The following is a 19029-nucleotide window of genomic DNA, read 5'->3' on the forward strand; positions in this document are numbered from 1 at the left end:
AAATGAAATGAGCTTCTTTAAATGAATCATAAGCTTCAGTAATTCAATACAATTCACACCCATACAAATCAAACATGGGCCAAGTCGAGTCAAGTGGTCAATTAGAGGCGATCACTCAAGATGTTACTGTGCCACAGCAATATGTATCAACATTTTATTGAGACTTAATTTATTTTATACTGAATTTTCCTGCAGTAAAATAACTTATTAATATGAAAGTGTGATTTTGTATTTTGATTAGAAAAAGAAGAAGGTTTTTTTATTATGACCAGTGGATTTTATATTTGGACTTGAAAACTAGTTTTAATATCCTTAAGACTGCTTTTATGGCACAGTAATAAAGAGTGAGTTTGACATTTATTTCATTATAATTTATTATGTTGTTTTGTTGAAGTAGGTGCAACTCCTTGTTGGTTACAAACTAATTTTACGCGTAAGATGTACGTACTGTGTTATATTTATTACTAAAATAATTAAAGTTGCATAATAGCTACAAAAAGATGGATGAAAAACACAGTTTCTTCTGAAATCATAATACACGCAGCCAAAGTTGCACGCAAAGAGTAGTCATACATAAACACCTGTCTCTTACATTATCGTTACTGTGATAGCTAATCAGTATGCAGTTCAAAATTGTTTTCTAAGTAAAATCTTTTTGCGCAAAATTTTATACAGCTCCGCATTCAACAGTTGCCTGGAAGCCTTGATAAAACTGTGCCAATTATGCACTGTCTTACTAGCTGTTTAAAATTATGAATGAAGACTATTTAACAACTTAGGAACAATATGTTGAAAAGTTATTACAATAGATCATTGTGTGTAACGTGGGACTCGTGGCGAATGCCGCGGCCCGTCGAATACGTGCCGTGATTAAAGTATTAAAATTTACATTTTGACACACATTCGTGTTTTTATGACACGATGCATTTATATTAATTTAGGGGTTTTCTTTTTAGACATACTGCTGGTCTTTATCGCTATCAACCTGCTAGATCGTCTAGTGAAGCTCCGTGCTATAAAATACGACTTTCAAAGAAAATGTGGGTTAATCTACCATTTCTCTTCACCCTTTCTTATAAATACGTAACTTATCATAGGGTAGGGTTACGGATTTGTCACAATTATTGATATACTTTTGGCACACTTTTGGTTAGTTCCATTTCTATGCCAATTCACAGAGATTGTGATAAGGTTTATCATCACCGCGAGAGTGATTTAATTTGGATTGCCACTAAACCAAAGAATAAATAGTAAATACTAGAACGACGTCATTGTGCTTCAGAAACTGTAGATTTTCCTGGAAGAAAAACTAACTAGGTACTTTATTGGATGGAATGTTTAACTGGTAACCCTTGTTTGACAATATTATTTTAATCACATTCCATTCGGATATTTATTTCTTTGCTTACATTCCACGATTGGTCATAGAAACAATATCGCACATAATATTTCATCTCATTCCGGGCTAAATGCCAATGACGTTCGTCGGCTAAAAGTCTAGCTTTTTAATTTTTAATGAATTGGACCAGTAATTAGCTTTATCCGTTCAAACATACCTACATAATTTAAATAGCTTCGCATACAACATGTAGTACCTACCTACAATACGAATGCGAACCACGAAACGACATATTTTAATTTATTATTCACGTGTACGCGAGCCTTTTCAGTTACAATAACCTAACAATTTCGCTAATTGGTCAAATAGCAAATGCTGATAAGCCCTTATTTTCATGAAATGCTTTCATTATTGTTCAGTGAACTTCAGTGCCACATTAATAACCGTAATGCTAAGTTTCAGGGTACATTTAACTAAATGAATTATTTCACGTCCATTATTTCAATGTGGATTGTTCTCCACGTAACCAGCAAGTCTCAGACGAAGCTACAGATGCCTGACAAAGCCTAAGTGTAGGAGCAATTTGAAAAACAATATGCATTTGTCGAGTTTTGAGTCCAGTCACGAGAATTATTATGATAATGGGAGCGCAACATAACGAGACTGCGGATTTGCATTTGTCTGAATGTGTTCGTAATCAACAAACAGACCACAGTCCGGTTAAATGTTGTATTTTAGATTTCACTCAAATCAAAAGCCGTGGTTATGTGGTGAGTTAACGGGTGCAATGGCCATTTCCCCAAATTAACAAATGAATAACCAAACCAAGCGTGACATAATTACATAATCCGAACGTGATTATACTAATTGATGCGTTAAAATCACGGATCACGACTTTCATGTTGACAACATTACTTATACGCTTATTTTCGAAGTTCCTCCCATTATTATAATATCAACAATCACGGCAGTCGGCACCGTCACGGTGGTGTTCGTCGTACTAACGAGTCACTACATTATTACTGTTGGTACTGATAAAATTTTGTCAACGAATAACTCACTGATGTTTTGTCAAGTTAAAACACGCAATGAGCGCATAAAGCACAGCATAAAGTCCAAAACATGACACTTCAAATAAAGTAACATGTGAACCGGAGAACAGTGGGCTGACTTACTTTAAAAAAGAAACTAAAAAACCGCAATGGAATTAAACATGCATTCACGCCTAAAGGTCAGCATCTATTATTATTTCATAACGCCTTTTAGAACCTTATAGAATCATGAGCTAGACAGCTCATCGCGATTATCAAATGAAGTTTCAAATAAAATCTGATGTCGCTCTAAATTTATCGCCTCGGCGGGTCGTTATCGATTCCGGGTCATGCACTAATTTTAGAAAAATCTATCCGCCGCGTTATAAATTATGGGCTAGTAGTGTTGCCAGCAGCAATATGCTCTATGTACGGGATTGACAGAAAACAAAATGGTTTTGAGTTTTAAATGGGTGCAGACCCGTTAAAATATATTTTTTTAAAGAGACAGTACGAAGGACATGCCTCATTACGTCCGTGACCTTACCTTATTGCGTTAATGAATATTTTTAGTGTCAGTTCAGTGACCAATTTCAGGCGAGTTGGTTAAGTAAGGTATTTAAAAACTTCAAAATATCATACTTTAATTAACGATACTTGATTCAGTGGTTCGTTCCTTTCAGCCAAATGATGTCCACTGCTGGACAATGGCAAAGGCATCGTGTTATACGCAAACGCGAGGCAGACGAATCAAATGCGGAACTTTGAGAATGTTAATTTTTTCCTAATGAATCACATAGCTCGTAGAGCTGATGGCCGCTGGGGCAGGAAAGTTCTTGAGTGGCGACCACGAGCCGGAAGACGTAGCGTGGGCAGGCCTCCCACTAGGTGGACCGATGATCGTCGCGAAGGTCGCGGGAGGTGCCTGGATGCGAGCGGCGCAGGACCGGTCTTTGTGGATATCCCTTTCGGCTGAAACCAACGAGACACAACCAGGTTATTTGCTGTCCCGGTCAAGGGTTATTCCCTGAATGAAAATGGGACATCCCGCGCAAAACTTCGATTGCAGCACTATCAGAGCAAGTATCCAGAACGCGAACGATTTGACGGTGGGTAGATTAATTATGTAGGACAGTGGGCTGAATTTAACAATACCGTTTGTCGGTCGATTCGTTCGACCATTAGTCGATACTGCCTCCGATGGTTTTTGTTCGGAGCCCTACCCCTAGGCTGGAGATGTCCTTCGCAAATCTATTTCAATGTGTACAGACAATAGCACGGCGAAGTAAACATTGTAATATCTTAAATAATTGCGCATCGAGTCAGATACCTGTTTGTGAAATCGGAAGACAGATCAGTCTCGTCAGAAATCGCCTCTCTACTTGTTCTTATCGTGTCGACAACAAACCTACACAGTGTCAGCCCAAAATTCCGCTACAAGAGTTGCGTTGTCAGCAGCTGACAACGCCTCTCTACTATCCATCAACCAAATGTATTCCATGATAGTACACCGAGTTTACCCACTTTTAGTAGAGTTCCAGAGTGATGATACAGTATTTTTGTGTCAAACCAACGTCCAAACAGCGCACGGGGAACCGCGGGCAATAAATTGTTTATTAAAACATAAAAGTTCATCCTGTTTCAGCGTATCATGAGTGTTCCAGCGAAATTACAAATAATTATCCAGTTTGTATTTCCTATACCAACAGAAACAGCGGATGCTATCATTAATGTTATTATCGCGAGCTTATTTTGCAATCAATAACAATTTTCCGAGTAGCTATACGATTAGATGCCAATTTGCTTGGGAATGGTTCAAAGAAATTGATGAATAGCTTGTTTAGCTGTGTAGTTCAGCATTGTCGGTGATTGGCCATTACATGTGAAGTGCCGACTGGCTCACATTTTGTTTATTATCATTCGCATTCGCGACTTCTCGAGAAGCATACACACAAATACTTGTATCTATCGTTAAACCGTTTTTATGACTTGTGTCGAATTCTCGGGAGTTACAGGGATTTATTGATAGTTAACTCTGCATAAAGATACACCACGGGTTTGATATTTGATACGTTTGAATGTAATTTTTATTAGCGGTGGTTATATTGTATTTTTATTCATCTAACATTAAGTTTATATGTGTAGATTAATTTTGTATAACCCATTATGTTCTTTTCCAAACGCGAAACGCTGCAAGGCCTGCAAGCTACTATCTTACATCGCATCATATCTTTCTTTAGGCTATTTGTTTACATTTACTATAATATTTTTATACGCGTCTGCCGCATCCGACAAATTGCAGGCCACATATCGTCAGATATCGGTTAAACGGCTGCGGTTTTGTTGCCGTCTCGCTGCACGATTGTGACTATTGTGGCCAGGTCGGGTATGCTAATTTTCGGGACTGAAGGTCAAACGGGGCTAATTGAAACAATGAATCTAATTTTTTATTGAAAAAGATACAGAGGTTACTTTTGATGATAAGTCTCGTGCGCGTGCGCGGTATGGTCGTCACTTGCACTCAAATAAAAAAGGCATCGTGATTCGTGACTAATATCTTTTATTGATATTGATAGTATGTCATTAGATAAAATAGGCAAGCAAGCAGGGGTCTAGTTTCAAATAATGTGACCATTTCCCGCTAGCAAAAGATTTAATTACTGACCCTGCTAGAGATTGCGACTGTTGAAATTAAGTTGCCACTGCAATTACAGACACTAGCTGAAATGGAACACCTGGCACTGCTAATTATGTCTGTCTGCGGCATCGCCCGGTCGTTCCAGCGATGCGACGCACGCCTACATCGCGCTATGCTGTCCAAAATAAACACAAATTCATTCACCGCACTATGCGAAAAACTACTCGAAGTGACTGCCGGGTAATTTATTGCCAGCGCGGGACAGCTTGGAATGGGCAAATATGTGCTATCCCTATATTAGAGCCATTGCGAGGCAGTTTGTTGTGCTTTCAGTACGTGTTATGATGACCCAGTATTCATAACTCTTTCAGTTTCAAGTTATCAAACGTTTTGTTAAGAATATTTTTTGCCGTGAACTGTGATATTTATGACATCCTCAAACGTTTCATATTCGTTTGAAGTGTTTTCAGGCTTTAGATTTTCAATGATCTATGCATTAATCTGGCTGTTTTTTCTTCACAAACTTCGTTTATAATTTTATGACGCACTTAAGTAATTTGTCTTGGCTTTATACGCGTGTTGTATCTTGTTTTAAATGTGCATGGAGGCACAAATGGAGCTGACACGTTAAAATTCATAAATTTTGATTTTAAGAGCCGTCGCCCTGCCGCTGTGGTTGCTGGCCAGCATTAAAATGCTCTACATCCTCCGACTACATCTATTTTTCTGGGAACAAGATATAATCGCGCGGTATTTGAGCCGTTCTTTATGGCCCCCAGCAGAGTCCAATTTGTCGGAACGCCCGACTTATCCGGTAAATTGTATTGCTCAAGCTTCCCTGGTCTGTTACAAAATATTGCTATTATTGGCTTGGACTGTCCCAAGAGCACGGGGGGAAGTTGCGTTGTTCTAACATATTACAGTGATCAACAAACACGCTTTGTTTGCGGAATACTTCAGATACAAAATATTGCACAACAAAAAAATAATCACTGAAACTTTTGGCTACGTTTGGATTAGAGATATACGCATAGACATCAGACAAATATTTTTGGGCAGTACTCTACTACCTACATTCATATTATCTTCTTCACTAAATATCAGCTCTTAGTTATTAAGTTTGTCCGTGACAAGGAAACTGCAGCAACAACATATTACATACATATTTGATGACCACATGTTAGCATAACATAGATTACCTCTTGTATGACTTGAACCCACAACCACCGGCTGTGTGGTCAGAAACTGCATAACGTAAATTATCAGAAAGCGTGCCTTCCAATGTATGATAGTACATATTAAATGTAGATATAATTAAATTTAAAATATGTCATTAAAAAAGTACAACTGAGAAATGAAACGCGCTGAAAGTTGCAAAAGGTTGCAAATCTTGATGCTCATGTTAATTTCCGCGAACTAATAAGCTGCGCGAGTTGGCATGGAAAATTTCTCGTACTAGCTGACAACATTTCGACGGAAAACCCAAGATTTAGGGATGTAGGTAAATAGTGCAAAACCATGAAATATCTGAAGTGTAGTAAATCTTATCTTATATCCTCTCAGAGTTTAATACGTTCTAGTTACGAGTTCGTGTTTTCGAATTCAAATTCGTCTAATCCTTTATATTTCAATGAATTTTTAATCAAAGCTAGATAAACTATCAAAGTGATGTTTTTATTTAATACCCAATCAAAGAGCTTAGTTTGCGAGCAATGGCCCAGTTCGACACAAAAAGCTTTACCGTGTATTGGGTACGAATGCTGTTATAGATAATGGGTTTAAATGTGTATGATGAAGTCAAATAACATTATTAATTTTAATGATACCGCCGCTGTGGAGACTAAAATGATTAATTATACGAGTAACTACATTTAGGTAGTAGGTATTTGCCGTGTATTTTACTAAGATACTTGGGATGGCGTTATTTGTTCGATTTAATCTAGAATATCATTGAATCTTTTCGGATTCAAGGGTTTTCTTTAAAGAGCTACACAATTTTATTTTTACATATTAGAAAACTAGTTGAACCAACAATGTGTGTGAATTTTATGAGAATTTCATGATATTTTATTAATTTGTACAGGCTAACGTGTACGAACTTTAAAATTTAATAAACAAAATGAACTGATACATGTATCGCTTAAATCATGAGTTACGATCTCAATATTCCATCAAACATATCGTTCAGTTATTCCTGAATTGACATGGCGCACAATTTTTGTTGAAGATGCCAAAAAAAACTACAAAAAATTAGAATGAATACTGTATTTTTACTTTTTTGATATCTTTAAAAATGACTGAAATATTCAAGCTCAAAGTGCGCTCTTCAGCTAGGAGCGATTTTCCGCGTGGATTTTGAAAATGTGACGTAGTAACATGAAAAGCTGCATGTAAGATATTATCTGTGTACAATGGTTAGAATGGTTAGTAGGGGAGCCGAAGCGGGGATTTCGGGACTTACTAAAGAGTGGCAGACTAACATACAAGGAAATACTTTGTACCTGGTTGAGTACCTCTAAGTATGAATTTTTGATATAAAACGGCATTAGTTCTTATGCCTCTTACCCAAAAAATACCTCAATTAAGCCCAAATTGGAGACCGCATCCAAACTTTGAGTGACGATGGAAACTAGCCTAGGCTAGTACTGATGAATCTAGATGGAGGACACATGAATTGAACTTCTGCTTCTTCATTGATAAAGACCTATCATTTACCATACCTTATCATTTTGTATTCCATTTTCAAGTAATAATAATAATAAATAATAAATAACTTTATTCTCACCATAGTCAATGACAGTGCAATAGGTAAACTTAAAAAACTAGGTACAATGAAGGTAGGACAAAAAAATAATAATCTCGTAGTATTACAATGTAAGCAGGTTTGGTACGTACACAATATAGTTGGTCNGTTTTGTATTGATTAACCACGTCGAAAGTCGTAATAAAAATTCGCGCGAAAATTTCGGCAAGTCAATTCCATGTTTTTGTAGTCAAGATAATTTTCAATTCAATGTTAATAATACAAAACGTGCTCAAATGATAAAAAGTTTTGAATAAGGTTGTAGTCAAAAATGTCAAACTTTTCATTAAAAGTATCAGATGTCGTCTAACAACACGTTATGTTGTCGAGGCTCACAACTTAAATAGTGCCCTAGTATCCTAACGCTTAAGATTTACTAGGTTACCAAACCAAATAACATCTTACATTGTGAGTAAATTTCGGTGCGAGCTTCAAGGCTATGTCATGTTTTCCTTCGCAAACATAAGTTGACAACATGGAATTATTAACGTAAAACAAAGTTATATTGGTTCCGACGAAACGAACTCACGACTTGAAAACTCAATCACAGTAAAAACTTTATTAGAGAGAAGAAAACCCTTTGTCGTGCATTTTTTATGATAAACCCGGCTAAAATAAAACGACTGGTTCTTTCAAATGGTACCCTTTTCAAGTGGTGTTTGATTCATCGCGTTTGCGGGCAATGTATTGCGAGAATACAAAAAATAATAATTACATTTTGTTTCGCTTCATTTTACAATATTAATACGCTTTAAAATAAAGTTTAGGGTAATAATAGGTAAATGCCGTTCATATAATGTACCCATTTTGTAACTAGCTACTAATAGAAGAGGTTGGAGCAGATGAACAATATAGATCTAAGTCTTAGCTGAGAGCGGGAGTTTTTCCGAGCTTTACGAGCAGTATCCCAATACTTTATTTTGAATATTGTGCATAAGTACGCACCGTTTGGGATTTTACTAATCCTATCCGATACGCTTTGTGGAATTGGGGATGTAAAATGTATGAAAGCTTACGATCAAGACCAGGTAATCCCACCCGTAACCCAAGCTTATTTAGCTTAACACAAGGGGCTGGACGGGACTATTAGTAATTTGTGCAATACAAAATGCTTAAATAATCTTCAAAAAAATCTTTTTATTGCTGTATTTAACCATCCTTTCGTATACTAATTTATGCGTCAGTGTCAAGTCTGCGATTTTTATTCTTTGAAATTTTCGTAAAATGGCTGCCGCCGCGGTGACGCCTTGTAATTAACAAATTAAAATTAAATTAGTGTTTTAAAGTGCATAAATGTACAACTTAATGGTAAAAAGTCATTCCTTGATTTTTACTTAATATGTATCTGGAGTTATTTGAACAGTATTTTCGTCTATAGGATGGCATATTTCAAAAAACAAAACTGCACTCAAGCGTGTTGTCACAGCAACCGCTGAGCACATACTAATTGAATTTCGGTCCATGGACCTGTTTGCGTGCCAGAAACAGTCTAGTTGACATGTCTTCTCTAGTACGTAGTACATTATAACTCAATGATTTCCTCCGCCATTTTCCGCAGTTTGGCACCTCACGTCACATCATTTTACCGAAGTCAGCCCTATAGCTTCGGCGCAGTGCCGATCACTGACGTTTGTCAACAAAATGGTGCTTGACTCTTGAGACAGGCTAAATTACACCATATTGTTAATGACATTGAGCATACATTTTTTTAAATACCTTCGCGAAGTAAAACTTCTGTACGTAGTAGGTACTTATTATTATTCTGTGGTTGAACCAACAATGTGTGTGAATTTTATGAGAATTTCATGATATTTTATTAATTTGTACAGGCTAACGTGTACGAACTTTAAAATTTAATAAACAAAATGAACTGATACATGTATCGCTTAAATCATGAGTTACGATCTCAATATTCCATAAAACATATCGTTCAGTTATTCCTGAATTGAACGAATAGGTACAGCTTTTTCAATTTTTCTTCTTCATGAAAAAGTGTTCCAATAGTTAACCCATTTCATATTTATTATCTATCACGATTGTTTCATCTTTTCACTCGTTGAAACGTAACACGGTTACTGAAATTCTAATCATAGTATGGATTTGGATTTTGTACGGTTGTACGTTGTGACGTTTGACAAGACAAAGGCATGATGTCTTTTGTCGTGCTCCGTTTGTATCCTATATCTCCGCGCCTAATCTACGCTTATCACGATTCGGATTGATATTTTACTGACTCTATTTCTGGAAGTGTACCGTATGTCCACGAAATTGTATTCACTAGAGGTATTCTGAAATACTAAATCAATTCTTGTATGTCCTAAACATAGTTTCTTATACATACTTNGCGAAATCTATTTATTCACCAATTTTCAAAAATTCCGGAAAGCTTTCCAAGTAAAATTAACAAATAACTGGACTATTTACTCGTTATTGAGCACAGAGACACAAACTTGGTTATTTTTCCAGAAAATTTATATTTTTTTTCAGTGCATAAATGTAAAAATGGCTTCATAGTGCACAAAATTGGCAATAGGTGGCATAATAATGGTTACTTTTTTAGCGCCTAGTTTGAAATGTGATTGAACGATGACAACTAACAACAGTTGTCAGTTAGGTAAAATTTTATTTTAGTTGGAAAAAGACAAAAAGTGGTAAATGGGTTAACGTGCGGGGGCTGCAATATCATGTTGTGACGTCACGCGCGAATATTGGAAATATTTGAAAATTTTAAAAAGTCCGTAAACTTCTCGAGGCTCTATCTTCGGTAATACTGGATGGATTGAGGTGAAATAAAAACTAGTGTAATGTGTGTGATCTAAACTTTAAACTAAGTCATAATTTAACTTAAAATTACAACTTATGCGTGTTGTCCATTGAACGAATAGGTACAGCTTTTTAAATTTTTCTTCTTCATGAAAAAGTGTTCCAATAGTTAACCCATTTCATATTTATTATCTATCACGATTGTTTCATCTTTTCACTCGTTGAAACGTAACACGGTTACTGAAATTCTAATCATAGTATGGATTTGGATTCTGTACGGTTGAACGTTGTGACGTTTGACAAGACAAAGGCATGATGTCTTTTGTCGTGCTCCGTTTGTATCCCATATCGCCGCGCCTAATCTACGCTCATCGCGATTCGGATTGATATTTTGCTGACTCTATTTCTGGAAGTGTAGAGTATGTCCACGAAATTGTATTCACTAAATGTATTCTGANTATTCTGAAATACTAAATCAATTCTTGTATGTCCTAAACATAGTTTCTTATACATACTTAAATTTTGTAACATTCAAAGAAGAACTAAGCTTTCTTTAAATTCCCCATACAAAATGGCAACTTCGTTGTGAAAGAATTATTTCTGTTTTTCAATAAGCATTTGACAATGTAAGTTCCTGGGCGACTACGCTTCAATTACACGTAAATAACATACATATTTTGTTGTAGGATCCAAAAATCCGGCATGTGGTGCTGATCGGGTCCCAGGGGTCGCTGGAGGAGAAGACCGTGACAGTGTGCTATGGTGCCGACTTTGTGAACGTCACCTTCGTGAACTTCTGCTGCACGAGAAAGGAGATTGCACAAGTAAGGCCCCAAAACTGTACCCTGGAGGAGACCATGATCCAAAGCTTTAGACCACGTGATATTTGAGACTAGAACGTGAGAGCAGATTTATAAGGTTCGTATCCTGAATGAGATGTAATAATCCTAGGTTTTGTTTTACCGTGACCTGGAGGTTGAAAATTCGTTGCTATTTCTCTAGCTCTACAATAAAGAGGTGACCGTTCTATGACATCATTCCGTAGGAAGTCATTCCTGATTTGACCCGGTTGCGTGGCCAATTTCGTGGACGTGACCTTACCTTCAATTGCACTACGCAGCAGACGGCCCAAGTAAGCCGGTGAGCTTATACGTGGGACACTATTTAAGTTGTGAGCCTANGGCTATGTCATGTTTTCCTTCGCAAACATAAGTTGACAACATGGAATTATTAACGTAAAACAAAGTTATATTGGTTCCGACGAAACGAACTCACGACTTGAAAACTCAATCACAGTAAAAACTTTATTAGAGAGAAGAAAACCCTTTGTCGTGCATTTTTTATGATAAACCCGGCTAAAATAAAACGACTGGTTCTTTCAAATGGTACCCTTTTCAAGTGGTGTTTGATTCATCGCGTTTGCGGGCAATGTATTGCGAGAATACAAAAAATAATAATTACATTTTGTTTCGCTTCATTTTACAATATTAATACGCTTTAAAATAAAGTTTAGGGTAATAATAGGTAAATGCCGTTCATATAATGTACCCCTTTTGTAACTAGCTACTAATAGAAGAGGTTGGAGCAGATGAACAATATAGATCTAAGTCTTAGCTGAGAGCGGGAGTTTTTCCGAGCTTTACGAGCAGTATCCCAATACTTTATTTTGAATATTGTGCATAAGTACGCACCGTTTGGGATTTTACTAATCCTATCCGATACGCTTTGTGGAATTGGGGATGTAAAATGTATGAAAGCTTACGATCAAGACCAGGTAATCATAAAAAATACTGAGGGTTTCATTGTGCATTGTGAGAAAACACGAGATACGAATGTTTAATATAGTATAAGAAAAGTGAAACGAAAGCCAATAGCCAGTATTTTTACTTTAATTGCATGATACAATACAATACAAGGTAGATTCTTGTATTGTGTATCTGAAACATGGCCATCGATTAAATCCTTCGCCTGCATTTGATTTGTGGAAAATCATCTACGTATTTTAGTTAACTCTATTTGTAAATATAACTTTACATTTTCTTTAATAAGTTATGACATGATTTATTTTAATTTAAATTTTTTGTATAGGTACTATCATAATCCAATTATATGTAGTTCTTTTTCTTTCATTCAAACTTATACAATGTGTCCGGGCATGTAGTGATCAAACTTTAAAGGCGTAATCTATGGACAATTTTATCGATGAAAATACTTCAAATTTGGGGCCTGACCCATTTCTCGAAAAATTACATCGATTTAAGTTTTTAATTTTTAGTTTACACCTCTTCTTTAAAAAACAAGTGAAAGCGTGGGTAGCTTAACATTGATAGGCAAATATTTTATATCATGCGATAGCCAATAAAATTATCTATTAGTAGAAGAAGAAAGCAGACACAAGTTTCATACATTTTATGGGAGTAAGAATGGATTTAATTAGAAAAATACATTACTTTTTTCACTTCTTTTTCAGTTATTTTCCAACACAAGAAAAACCAGGTCGTTAAGGTATGTTTTATTTGCATTGTATTTTTAGTATTTGAGCTATTCTACAAAACGAATGTAAATTTATTAGTCTACGTCTATTAGTTTCGACGTAATTGTTGAACAAAGATACCCCTTCCCAGCGGTTTCCATAGTAATTGGAATAGGTTGTGTGATTCTTTCAGGCAGTGCATTTTCGCATGTCGCGTGCGCTATGGAAACCGCTGGGAAGGGGTATCTTTGTTCAACAATTACGTCGAAACTAATAGACGTAGACTAATAAATTTACATTCGTTTTGTAGAATAGCTCAAATACTAAAAATANAGACGTAGACTAATAAATTTACATTCGTTTTGTAGAATAGCTCAAATACTAATAATACAATGCAAATAAAACATACATTAACGACCTGGTTTTTCTTGTGTTGGAAAATAACTGAAAAAGAAGTGAAAAAAGTAATGTATTTTTCTAACTAAATCCATTCTTACTCCCATAAAATGTATGAAACTTGTGTCTGCTTTCTTCTTCTACTAATAGATAATTTTATTGGCTATCCCATGATATAAAATATTTTCCTATCAATGTTAAGCTACCCACGCTTTTACTTGTTTTTTAAAGAAGAGGTGTAAACTAAAAATTAAAAACTTAAATCGATGTAATTTTTCGAGAAATGGGTCAGGCCCCAAATTTGAAGTATTTTCATCGATAAAATTGTCCATAGATTACGCCCTTAAAGTTTGATCACTACATGCCCGGACACACTGTATAATAATTATAGCTGTAACTATAAGTCGTATAGTAGATAGAAGTCATACCTGAAAGTTTTATACGGGCAGTTATAATTTCATGGATAAGGAAGTATACGCCGCAAGTTTTCACATAATAACCGAATAAGCTTCTTCCACTATAAAAGCTCCGAAGAATACACTACGGTAATTTTATCCCTCGTTAAAAGTTACTTGTTACGAACTAGTGTCGTGTTCGGGCTTCGACGCGTTTTTGCTATCACCACTCCGTATCTTTTAACATCTCATCGATCTGAATAGAGGAAGGCTTTATAACTCGTTTATAAGAAACTATTAGTTGTGTAAGTTTAAAGTTTTTCTAGTTTCCCTCTATCATTGAAATAATTTATCATACCTATCTAGTTCTAAACTATACTTTTTCCAAATATTTTTCAAGTCAATTTAGGAAAGGAAAAATGCACAGAAAAATATATCTTTTAATTAAAAATCTCTTTTTCTTATTATTTCAGAGAAAGATCGTTGTTCAACTGTTGTAATTAATTATTGTGTTTGTTCAACTGTTGCAATTTATTAATTACAATATTAAACGAATTTTCTATTTATCACAATATTTTCTTTCATCATTTACATTGCAGTAATACCTACTTCCCTACACTAGCATTATCATACAAGTCTACAGGTGGCTCCGATCAAACATTTCCATTGTTTGGGGAAATCCTCGATTCTTCCGAATACTTTTACTTCTGATCTCAGCTTTTATTGTGCTGTGGCTAGAACAAGAACATTTGTTCTCAACTGAATACATTTGCATTTTAAAGGATTGTGGTGTGGCGTGTAAATAGCCACACCAGGAATAAAAAATTGCGGGAAAGGAAGACGATGCGGGGATCGGCTGGTGACTCCAAACAACTCAAAAATACAGCTGCATAAAACGGAAACCACCAACCTGCGGATCAGGAGACGGAGACCAGGCTTCGAGGGTCGACCCGTCGATATTTCTTGCGGTTTTGAATAATTCAATTTATTCAGCAAATATTCAGCGGATTTTTCACATTGACTTCGTTGACAGACGTTCCAAGACAACATAGAGTTTTTTCTTAATTTTCCATAGAGGTTTTTCGCGAAGGTTGGCTCCTGCGAAGGTGCTGGCCCCGAATCCGATAAACAGATTATTAGTGGGAAACCATCTCATGCAGCTAGATAATTTGAGAGTTGGAGCCACCGAAGAAAAGGAAGAGAAGAAAGTTGGACATAGGCCCAACCAGATTGTTTGTCACAATCATTAGTCGCACCACACGTGCGGTTAATTATTTTGCGCTGAAAGTTCACGGGTAGTTAAAGAATTAACCCATTAACTGTTCTCGACTGCGAACATAAATCTTAGTCGTTGATTGATGCTTGATTCAGTGACAAATACTTGTTTATTTACGCGTGTTAGTCGTTCACGTGTAATGCGTAAAAGGAGGCTCGTCCGTGCTTAAAGCACAAAGATAATAGATAATACTTAATCAATACACAAAAGGGAAAGGTCACTAACTAAACATGAAAGCTCGAAAACAACTTGACCCATGACGCTGAAAATTAGCTGGTAGGTTTGTAGGCAGTAGGAGAGGTCAGCTACGAAGCTACGAATGTTCCGTCAGGGTCAAATCAAGGGGGTCTAAAGGCTATCGTAAGATTACATGGATGTCTAGTGAATAGTTTCATGGATAGAATGTGAATTAAATTAGTCTTGTAAAGTATAAGTTAAATGAAACTGGAATCGATTTTTCATGGTGAAAAATTCATGTGGTCCTAATTTTGTAACGTGAGCAAATAAGATTTATTTATTTTTACCTTACTCATACAATTTGCATTTTCCGTGCACGGATAGTATAATATACAAATAGGATACTAATTAGGAATAGCATCCACCATATTTGGATAGTATTTTCTTGTCATAAAACAGGTCAAGCATTTGTAGGTCGAGGCAGATTGTCGGGACCAAAGTTGCAAGTTGCAGCGATATTCATCGGTAGGTACCTAATCCAATTATGCGATGCATGGAGCAACTTGAATTTTGGATTCAACAGATCTTGTGTAGATTGGGGCTCGCTAGCTTAACTCGTATTATTTACGTATTCAGGTTCATACCCCAATTAGCGTGGAAACGTTGCCGAGATGTATCGCAGCTCTTGAAGGGGCTTGCATCGGACGCACATTGAGTCGAGATTAGGTCGGTGCACCTGGGTCGGGTCGGGTCTCTCGTGCCGTATGAAGTCGGGATTAGGTTGGTGCACCTGGGTCGTGTCGCTCGTTGTGCTGTAGAGCCGCTATTAAATATTAGCGATGTAGCCGTGACAGCCTAGTAGATATGACGAACAAAGCACTGTTTCGTTACGGGTAGTAAAGTAGCTGAAAAGGTGTCTGTTTTATTTAAGTATGGATCCTAAAATACGTATGATGTCATGTCGAAATATTATATTTTTTGAAGATCTTACCCTAGAAACTTATTAGTAGTCTGTGATCTTACCGTGTTCTTCATTTATTTCATTGGTTAAAAACCAATAAATAAGACTGGAAGAAAATATGACTGAACCAAAAAACATCTAAAGTTAACGATTAGGTAGGTAAGTGAAACCGCCGACTAAACATCGAATCGAACGTGTGAAAATCTCAACCTTGGTAATCGATTAATAAATTGATACTCTCAGCCAAAGTAGTAAAAGTTGTTTATTAGTGTATCCTCTCGCCGCTAAGAGCTCAGAGGCATTTAGTAAATGGTATCCGTGGGTGATATATGGCCTCTTCACGATATTATAACTTGATAATGCCATCGCGTGCTCCTTGCTCATAACTTTCCGATCGGCCCTCTAATAAATATGTAATGGAGTTATTTTTTACGGGCTGGGTGTGTACTGAAGTCCTTACGCGATAAGTGCCTGTCTGACGATGGTGTGCCATGGCGTCATAAATGTGTCCCCAAATGCCGTCGCGTGACCCACCGTAGTAGTCTTGTTGACAACGAATATTTAATAAAAAGTGAAGTATCCATAGTTCTGCATTTTCCATTGTTCTTTCGCGAACGGTACAACAAAGCTTTGTTCGGGAAAACAAAAGAGTGCGCAATCCAGTTTTTTCTTAGCTTGCAATTTTTAGACCGGTTACAGCCTAAATGTCGGGTTTGTCCTTATTAATGGAGATGTATGGTCGCCCCAGGCCCGGGTCAAGGGAGCAGCGTGTCACCCGGCACGTGCTGATCTTGTCTGTTGCTTTGACATCACTATTGTGTCGCGCGCCTAACCTGAGATACTCTCACATAATAGGGCGGCGCGTTCCTTGCTCTGAATTCCAATCTCCCCGTATATTACAATGAACTATACTTATAATCATGTATAGTGTGGTGCACGTGTATGAATGTCATTGTTATGTACATTATAGCATAACTTTGNTTACTTTGTTCTGCAGGAGGCGGTAGGTACTGACGATTTTAAGTCTTCCAGCGACTTGGTCCACCTTTAGCTTGGTCCACGGGCCAAGTCGCCGGATTGAATTTTTAAATGTTTATTCCACCGGCAGCTGGCACTACCTCCAGTACTAAAATGCTCGCTCTTGTATGTAGTGTTTCCTTTGTATCGACTGTATTCCATAGAATTATGTAATCCCATGTACCGATGTTATTTTTTATCTGAAAACTGTTTCAAAAATCAATGCATAACTGATAATATAAATTCTTTTCACAACAATTTTGGTACGCGAAGCAACATAATGTTGGCTTTCATAAATGAATTTTGTATGTAACACTTTTCGTGGAAATTCGTTTGTTTTATCGAAACAGCTTTTATAAAGCTCTAGAAAAAAGCTCGTTGTAACATGAAAATTCTTTGGTTATTCGGGTCATGTAAATTGCTAAAAATATAAAATACAAACAGTTAAACCTTTTTTGATCAAACATAAGTCGTTTTCATGAAATTCGTTAAGTAAGTGTGTGACTGGATTAATTATACATCACCCTTTATATTTATGGACCTCTTTATTTTTCTAACTCTTGATTTAAATTGAATTCTGTATTTTGATTTAAATCAACTCTGTGAAATCATCCTTGTTTGTTTATGTTCAATACTGGCCTTCTCTTCTTTACACCAATAAAGAAAACTGATGTACATTTCCTTTTCAGAGATAGTAAAGCTAAAGCCTGGTCCGTGAGCACGTAAAATTTTGTCCAATGACGCACAGTCGCACAGTCGCGACAGCAATATAATTCCGCGCGAGCGATAAGGATGGGTAGCTTGGGGTCATTGGACAAAATTCTACGTGCTCACGGACCAGGCTTTATTATAGAGCAATGCTTGCTTTGGTCGTGCTTTGGTTGTGATAAATGAATCTATACTAATATTATAAAGCTGAGGAGTTTGTTTGCTTGAACGCGCTAATATCAGGATCTACCGGTCAGTGAACGGCAATTAATATTAAACTATATTTTCGCGTACGAATTCGCGGGCACAGCTAGTAAAGTTTATGGAGGAAAAGTGTATGTCAAGACTGCAGTTCCCATCTCCACTAGAAATGTCAAGCTCGTTCATTCGTATTTGTATTCTTCAAAATCCCGTGCATTTCTGACTTAGATGCTTATCTTGTAGTGTGTATTGGTCAAGGAAATGTTTTTGTGACTCTACATAGTATAGGTGCCAGAAATTCACACCTAGCTAGACATGGTAACATTCGCAATCGACTTGAATTTTAGGACACAAAATAGTTCCTAATCGACGATATCGAAGCTAAATTAAGAACGAATTTAAAATTCTAAAACTAATATCAATGAACGAATGAAAAAGTGTAATAGTTGCTAGAATATCCGAAAATAAATCTTCATTCACGATTTACAGAGAACTTTTAGCGAGTCGCACGTGTTTGCTAATAATTTTTGCGTAGCCAACTATTAATTCAACCGTAACCCAACAACTCCTAAACAAAGCTGAAAACAAACTAAGCGAAATGTTTTAGTTATTAAAATCAAACATTGCAAGTTGGAATTGACAACGGAAGAGTTTAAAACAATACAACGAATTAGTGTGACCCATTTCAATACATTGGCCACGGTTTTAGCGTTTCGTTAGCGTTATGGCAGATTCCACCCTTAGCGTAGGTTCAGATAGATCTCAATTATCGATTCACGTCCATTACGGTTAGGGTTTTCACACGTAAAAATGAAAAACCGGGACATTATCCATTCAGGTAATGAGCCAGA

The 19029-nt window shown here is 36.5% G+C and overlaps 1 protein-coding gene across 1 annotated transcript in view; it reads left to right on the forward strand.

The window, feature by feature from the left end:
* The window catches only part of Plc21C (Phospholipase C at 21C), a 63319-nt gene that overhangs the window by 1325 nt on the left and 42965 nt on the right, over positions 1-19029 (forward strand). Inside the window, exon 3 of the mRNA XM_028316258.1 lies at positions 11261-11398. Within this exon, the coding sequence (XP_028172059.1) occupies positions 11261-11398 (138 nt within the window). The remainder of the gene's footprint in view (positions 1-11260; positions 11399-19029) is intronic.

The sequence above is a fragment of the Ostrinia furnacalis genome, unplaced genomic scaffold (genome assembly GCF_004193835.3).
Source record: "Ostrinia furnacalis isolate ACB-3 unplaced genomic scaffold, ASM419383v2 OfSCF5489, whole genome shotgun sequence".
Classification (NCBI taxonomy): domain Eukaryota; kingdom Metazoa; phylum Arthropoda; class Insecta; order Lepidoptera; family Crambidae; genus Ostrinia; species Ostrinia furnacalis.